Here is an 8,107-nt window from a genome sequence, read left to right as displayed (position 1 = left end):
TCGATGACTGTCTCAGTGTACGCGTACCGATTGCAAGGATAATAATAATAATAGTAATAATAATAATAATAATAATAATAATAATAATGATAATGATAATACGACTAATAATAGAAAAAAAATACTTACTGATTTTTTTTATGATTATACTATTTTTATCCCCAAATGGTTTGACGATATCTAACCATGTTGATAAGCCAGGCTCCAGCTGTTTCAGTGCTTCGACCAAAAAGCCACCTCGAGTAAAGGTGGTGGAGCTAACTAGGTTACACTATCACACTCCACTTCCGAGTGGAATCCGCGTGCATATGGTGTTCCTTACAATGTATTATGGGGAATGATGCTAAATAAACGATACGTCAAATGAAACTATGCAATTAATGATTTGAAGCACTGGGGTATATCCAGCACGCTTTGAGGTATATGCTTTTTGTGGACATTTGATTCTGAAACATGTTACACATGTCTTTAATGTACCGTAACGGAAAGGTAGTAAAATATATAACTTTTGATGTACTTGAATTAAATGCAATTACATAAAACGAATTCAATTAATTTATTCTTTAAGTAGTAATTATATATATTGTTTCGGAAGAAATAGATACCAGTATGCATGAAGTTTTAATACTACGAAGAAAAAGTTCTAATTTGCATAGTTAATGAATCATTGAGTGATTGTATTCCTGATTAGAATGAACAAAAGGGACAAAATCATTTATTGTGTATGAGTTTCAAACCAATACATTCTCTTAATCAATTTGGATAATTGGCTACAACCTGGAAGTAACGGTTCGTGTCAGATGTTGCTTAGACACTACAGCGACAGGCGGGTAAATAGATGTCAACCAGACAGACAAACAGATGTCAACCAGACAGACAAACAGATGTCAACCAGATCAACAAACAGATGTCAACCAGTTAACAACCAGAAAGACAGATGTCAACCAGACAAGCAGATTTCAACCAGGCTGATGTCAACGTGACAAGCAGTCTTCAACAAGATAAACAAGCAGATGTCAACCAGACGGACAAACAGATGTCAACCAGAAAGACAAACAGATGTCAACCAGATAAACAATAAGAAAGACAGATTTCAACAAGTTAGACAAACACATGTCAACCAGATAAACAACCAGAATGAAAGATGTCAACCAGACAAACAAATTTCAACCAGACAGACAAACTTATGTCAACAAGACAAGCAGATAAACAAGCAGAAAGACAGATTTCAACCAGACAGATGTCAACCAGGCAAGCAGACTTCAACCAGATAGACACAGATGTCAACCAGACGGACAAAAAGAAATCCACAAGACGGAGAAGTAGATTTCAATCACATAGACAAACTGGAGGGCAAGCAGACAGCTCAACAGAAGTAGACACAGAAGTAGACTCAGAAGTAGACTCGGAAGTACACACGGAAGTAGACTCAGAAGTACACACGGAAGTACACACAGAAGTAGACACAGAAGGAAACTCGGAAGTTCACACAGAAGTAGACACAGAAGGAGACTCGGAAGTACACACGGAAGTAGACACAGAAGTAGACACAGAAGTGGACTCAGAAGTGGACTCGGAAGTACACACGGAAGTAGACTCAGAAGTAGACACAGAAGTATACTCAGAAGTGGACTCGGGAGTACACACGGAAGTAGACTCAGAAGTAGACTCGGAAGTACACACGGAAGTAGACGCAGAAGGAGACTCGGAAGTACACACGTAAGTAGACACAGAAGGAGACTCGGAAGTACACACATAAGTAGACACAGAAGGAGACTCGGAAGTAGACACAGAAGTAGACACAGAAGTAGACTCAGAAGTGGACTCGGAAGTACACACGGAAGTAGACTCAGAAGTAGACACAGAAGTAGACTCAGAAGTGGACTCGGAAGTACACACGGAAGTAGACTCAGAAGTAGACTCTGAAGTACACACGGAAGTAGACATAGAAGTAGACACAGACGTAGACACAGAGGTAGACACAGAGGTAGACACAGAAGGAGACTCGGAAGTACACAGGGACGTAGACACAGAAGTACACACGGAAGTAGACACAAAAGTAGGCACAGAAGTAGACACAGAAGGAGACTCGGAAGTACACAGAGAAGTAGACACAGAAGTTGACACAGAAGTAGACACAGAGGTAGACACACAAGTGGACTCAATAGTACACACGGAAATAGACTCAGAAGTAGACAGAGAAGTAGACACAGAAGTAGACACATAAGTAGACAGAGAAGTAGACTCAGAAGTGGACTCGGAAGTACACACGGAAGTAGACACAGAAGGAGACTCGGAAGTACACACGGAAGTAGACACAGAAGTAGACACAGAGGTAGACACAGAAGTAGACACAGAAGTAGACACATAGGTAGACACAGAAGGAGACTCGGAAGTACACACGGAAGTAGACACAGAAGTAGACACAGAAGTAGATACAGAAGGAGACCCGGAAGTACACACGGGAGTGGACACAGATGTACAAACAGGAGTAGACACAGAAGTAGACTCGCACATAGACGAGCATGAACCGTTGTTTCCTAAACGGGTGCACGTGAGGGTGCATAATGTATACATGGTGCAAGGATTATTTGATCGGATACATAATATTCTGAAACTCTGAAACTCTGAAACATTTACTGGTTACCTATACAATCGAACAAGCGTTTCAGGAACTCTTTGTTTTCTCGTGATGTCGTTCAAGATGATGTAACTTACTGGTCACGGAAGGATCCTGAGCTACGCTCTGTTGTCTCATATCGGTACACCGCTTGTCGCGAAATACGGACAACTCGAACGAAATTCGATGGTCAAAAGGTACTTCGCGTTCACGGCGTTTCGCAGTGGTGGATTCACTTTATCGTTGTTACCCACAAACCAACAATCATACACATTTGATCAAATACATTTTTTGTGTTGAGTTTAATGATGAGTGAGTATGGTTTAGCCGTTCTTTAACAATATTCCAAAAATATGGCTGTTGAGGACACCACAAATAGGCTTCACTTTGAGGAAACAAACCTGGGACTTCGGCGTTACTAAAGAAGGCTTTAACCACAATACTATACATACGACCTCCTACTGCTATGACTCAAACTTACCATTGATAAACCTACATGTATTTTAGGCATGTGACATGGCGTGTTTATAAACACACGAGACTCCGTACCGTCACCTTTGTCACAACCTGGTAGCCAACTCCTCCAAAGAGCGACCTTGACCTACACTATCTCCACAGTACGAGATTAGGGCCTGACGAATTCGCAAACAACACTAAGTACATCATGTCTCTGTCAACAAATTCTACATGTGTGTCAAAGTGCTTTATGTGCTAAATTGTCCACCTATTACAGTTCGACCGGCATCTGTCGTTTCTGATCCACATCCAGGGCCTCGGGTCTAACGACATGAGCCCAGTTCGAGCTAATTATAAAGACTGTTTGCATGCTTAAGTTTTTGACACTTTTCGTTCGGATATCTTGTCCAAAACACGCTTTGGCGCTTGTGTGCTTTTCGTGGCAAATCGAGGATTCATTCAGCAAACATCGGCAATCATACTCTATGTTTAGGAAGACGGCTTCCCGCCCGAAATTTCCTATTCGTCATATTTGTGAATGGATAGAACTAAATATATACGTTTCTGAACGGTCTACCGCCATGAATGAAATAGTACAGAGTCCCGTAGCCGGCTAAATCAGTGTAAACAAGATGTGACAGTGGAACATCGCGGAGAGTTAAATTTAAGTTATATCTTAAAATTAATGACCTATCTAAAGTTATGAACGTACAACCGCCGACATTTCGCGAGCGACAGCAGCAATGTTACAAAGACAGAAATGTGAGCCGGCTATTCATCGTAATAGTTCTATTCACCAATTGGAAATTATGTCATCGACATTTTATGAACACATACATCTGATAAAAGTTTAAGGGACGACAGTGTAGGGTAGTGGTAAAAGCCTTTACGTCGTCATTCCGGGTTCGATTCCTCAAAAGTGTACAATATCCGGATCCCATTTCTTGCGTCCCTAGCCCAGATATTGCTGGAATATTTTTATAAATGGCATAAAAAAGTTTGTCTCAGGGATTGTAGTTGTTGATGAAACAATACATTGACTGGCTACAAAATCCTATTGCTTGAGTCCCTGTCATCTTTTGCAATACGACGTCGACGAGTCTCGATGCAGTGCAAATGTCCTTACCCCGTCAATTGTCAATGAGACATTTCCGAGGATATCATTCAAGCAGTATTCCTCATCTACATTGCAATTTTCCGACAGTGCGAAATGGTTAGTCTATGAAATTAAAGGTGGTGAGGTGAAATGGGGTTTAACGTCGCGTCCAAGATTATTACGTGTGTGTGTGTGTGTGTGTGTGTGTGGCTGCTTGTACTAGTCCGGACTGATGCCGATTGAAAGTGCTAGCTCACTGAGATACCATGCCGCAGTTTAACATGAACACCCCACTCAGACACAGTATACTGACTCCGAACCGACCAGTCCTTGTTTTAGTCCCTTGATGCCGAGCGCCAGACTACCATCTTTTACGTCTTTTGGTAAGACGCGGTCGGGGATCGAACCCCGAACCTTCCGCTCTCCGGGCGGAAGCTCTACCACTAGACCACGGAGGAGGTCTAAAATTAAAGAAAAACAACTAAGTAGAAATCTGCATTGTTGGACGATAATGTGTTTAGCATAATAGAGATTATTATCCGTGCATGCGTGCCATACTGATTTTACGAAACGAGTGTAAGAAATTTTGTATTTTCAGAGCGAGAGCGAGGGTGAGACATGAATCTTTACATAATTTACGTCTGAAATACTACAATACAACAACAGTATTAAAAAGTATTTCATCAGTAAATATATTGTTGGTGTAAATCGCGACTATTGGATGCTGCAAGGTGAGTAGAAGCTCACAGCATCCATGGATACCACTGCAACACGAGTTGAGACATTCGCCCTCTCCCAGGTAGCCTCCCCTTTCCCTCTCTTCTCGCGCGATAACTCTAAAGCACATCTCCCTTCAATCTTAAGTCTCACTGCGCGAGGGTTAGGATTAAATTCCCAGTTCGCTAAAGTTCACCAAGTCCTCGATCAAATACAACAGAGAGAAATGAAAAAAAAATCACACTTAAACTTAAACTGCCAATGAGAAAGAAACGCTGAAATTTAAAATAAAGATTTAAGATTTATATGCCCGATTAACAAAGACCTTTGCTCTGAGCTCGCGTCGCTTTACCCTGACGTGAAGTTTATGCGTTGCTGTGTCGCTCAAGCTGTTAATTATAGAGGATGGGACTCGCATTTAACACTTTTTTATAGCTCAGTAATCCGACTGTTCGATTTCAAGATGCCGCAGTGATGAGCGGATTGAAATGCGCATATAGTTCAGCGTTACTTTCAGCACCTGAAGCATCGCCTGGGCTGACACGTGAAACGAAACAAGTCATGGTTGCCTGCAGGCCATTTTCGTTATTTAACTTGTAATTAGCGTGGTTTGTTACTGATGCTTAGTTTATAGAGAACGATGCACTCAGAAGTAGTCTGTACTTGTACTTGGTGGACTAGAGTTGACTAGAGTTTTTCGGTCAGTGGAAACTATGAGTGTAAGATCCAACGGTATGTATATATCAGTGCCCCTCCCTAAAATACCTCCGTTCATCCTCTTCTCCGGTTTTGAAATCTGTTGGTCTTCATGTGCATCAAAGCCCGAATAAGAGCAGATTAGGATGGAGACTGGTTGGCTATTTGTGTGTTACCGTAACCAACCGACTGGATCGAGGTTCGTGCTATCAACCACTGGTTTGAAGAATTGGATTGGAAATTATCTGATGAAATAGTCCTCATACAAAGTAGGTTAGATGTTGAAAGGAATATGTGGAGTGAAATGGGGTTTAACGAGGCGATCAAGATTAATGCACTCATAAAGCGACGTGTGTGTGTGTGTGTGTGTGTGTGTGTGTGTGTGTGTGTGTGTGTGTGTGTGCGTGCGTGCGTGCGTGCGTGTACTAGTCCGGGCTTATGACGATTTTATCCATGACGCCATGCCGCAGTTTAACATGAATACCCCACTCAGACACAGTATACTGACTCTGAACCGACCAGTTCTTGGTTTATCCCTTTTATGCCGAGCGCCAGACAGGATAACATCAAGTACCATCTTTTAACGTCTTTTGATGTCGATTCCCAACATCGGTAAGAATAGCATATGAAGCCCATTATTTGTGTCCACAGTAGGTACACTCACATATGGCTCACTCACACACTCACTCAAAACCTACTCACTCCTTCACATACCGATCGATTCAGTGTTCAGCATCTGGTTTGTCTGTACCAGAAACACAAAAGTACCTGACGTCATAGAACGGGAACATCTCTAAACGTGGCGTGAAAAATCCATTCTCACACTCACTCAACGACAAACCTGTTTCTAAAGCCTTTTGTAATGCAAGACGTCTTCCCATTGAACCAGCCGTGTTAGTCAAGCCTGTCCCAGTCCTTCTTCTGTATGGGTCAACTTGACACCGGATACCAGGTTAAGTGGCCATGGTGGTCGTAACAAGAGAGCTATCAGTAGCCCTTAAGGCTCTTTTATGAACCCTTTGGTCCGGTTAAATTGCTCTCCTCTGTCCCCATCAATGCTGCGGTAGTTTCTCGTGCTAAACAAAATTATACGTCAGTCTCATCCGTCCAATCTGATTACGAGGAAAGAAGGCTGATAATTTCTCAGAAAGTTCTTTTGTCGGGACAAATTACAAGCTCCTTCAAGGCTAAACTGACCATACAAGCAGTATTGCTATATTTGTCTACATCTCCTGTGTTAGCCAACGCCCTTAAAAAATCACGTGTTGGTTAAAGAACACATTGTTATTTGTAAAGCGGTGATTTTATCGTTTTCGGTTTTTTTAGTCACACGCTGGTTTAATGCAAGAATGAAGCTCGGTTTCCTCTCCCTTTGGTTCTTTCTGCTGTCTTCACAGTCATAAAATAAGATTCCGTTCATCCCTCCCCGCGGGGGCGAACCGCTGTGTCCCTACACCTATCGCCATCGTTTGGTTTAGGTCGAAAGGGTCTTTACTGTCGTAGCAAGTCAGCCGTCAGTTCAGCTGTGAAATGTGATGGGTAGCGAGCGTTCTCAACAAGTTGGATCGCAACGATTACGGGATAAGAAGCGGGTTGGACAATGGAATGATGATATAGCCTGTTTGGATGCACGCCTCGGGTTAATGCAAGCGTTAGGCTTAATGGTTTGGATAAACATTACTCAAACGTCTTGAATGTAAGCCTAAATCAGGCATACTTAAAAGGTTTAAAGCTATTTCAAATAGTTTAGACATCCTGGATGTGCGTGTTTTCAAATTCTGGGAAAATGATATATGGTAATTCCGTGTTGATATGAGATATAACAAAAGTTATTTAAATGGAACAGTGTTAATGTATTTAATAAATAAACGTAGAACCTTATGAAGGGGTAGCTATAAGTCAACCCCGAGTGTCCATTCTTTGTATAGATTCCATGCTATTGTCATAAATGCACTAGGCCCATTCACTGCCATAGTTTCGTTTTGGGACCGATTCGAAAACTTAAAATAACCGTCCAATCAAATTGCTTTCATGAGCAAGAGACATTTTGTACTAAGTTAGTGATACATCTGTGGTGACGTCACTTCCGAAACGAAGTATGGCAGCGAATGGAAAATATATTTGAACTATAATACCCCGGATAATCTACTGCTCGCTATAGCCATACTCTTATGAAATGCTAGAAGTAATCCATTAAAAGGTTTACGTCCAATTTGGCATTACGTCCATTTGTATTACATCGGTTATCTAATTGTATGTAAGAATGAGGAAGGTTGGTTTAAGGCTGCTCTGAACAGTCATATCACGGCGTGTCAGCTTAATGTGGGAGGAAAGCCCGAAGTGATGCAGGTCTTAGACGTTTACCAGTTGAAACACGTTAACACGGGGCAGCCACCTGGGTCTAGTGGTAGAGCGTCCGCCCGGAGAGCGGTTCGAACCCGGCCGCGTCATACCAAAAGACGTTAAAAGATGGTACTTGTTATTACCCTGTCTGGCGCTCGGCATAAAGGGGCTAAAACAAG

General features: G+C 42.0%; 2 protein-coding genes across 2 annotated transcripts; one reads left to right on the top strand and one right to left on the bottom strand.

The window, feature by feature from the left end:
• Positions 1 to 1,240: 1,240 nt before the first annotated feature.
• Positions 1,241 to 1,723, top strand: LOC139479433 (germ cell nuclear acidic protein-like). Its single transcript, XM_071262284.1, has one exon. It carries the CDS (start codon positions 1,241 to 1,243, stop codon positions 1,721 to 1,723), a length of 483 nt encoding a protein of 160 aa, XP_071118385.1.
• Positions 1,724 to 1,909: 186 nt separating this feature from the next.
• LOC139479432 (ATP synthase subunit a-like) lies at positions 1,910 to 2,566 on the bottom strand. The gene is made up of 2 exons (XM_071262282.1): positions 2,272 to 2,566; positions 1,910 to 2,160 (listed from the first exon to the last, which is right to left on the bottom strand). Exons 1-2 carry the CDS (start codon positions 2,564 to 2,566, stop codon positions 1,910 to 1,912), a joined length of 546 nt encoding a protein of 181 aa, XP_071118383.1.
• Between the last annotated feature and the right edge of the window lie 5,541 nt (positions 2,567 to 8,107).

Source organism: Haliotis cracherodii, unplaced genomic scaffold (assembly GCF_022045235.1).
Source record: "Haliotis cracherodii isolate W230 unplaced genomic scaffold, xgHalCrac1.p SCAF_4, whole genome shotgun sequence".
Taxonomy (NCBI): Eukaryota; Metazoa; Mollusca; class Gastropoda; order Lepetellida; family Haliotidae; genus Haliotis; species Haliotis cracherodii.
Note: the sequence above shows the minus strand (reverse complement) of the source record. Positions and strands in the feature narration are given on the sequence as shown.

Coding starts and splice junctions, on each gene's coding strand:
- LOC139479433 (XM_071262284.1), top strand. CDS start 1,241: ATGTCAACCAGGCAAGCAGACTTCAACCAGATAGACACAGATGTCAAC.
- LOC139479432 (XM_071262282.1), bottom strand. CDS start 2,566: ATGCACCCTCACGTGCACCCGTTTAGGAAACAACGGTTCATGCTCGTC. Junction 2,161..2,271: donor CTCCTTCTGTGTCTACTTCC/GTGTGTACTTCC, acceptor TGTACTATTGAG/TCCACTTGTGTGTCTACCTC.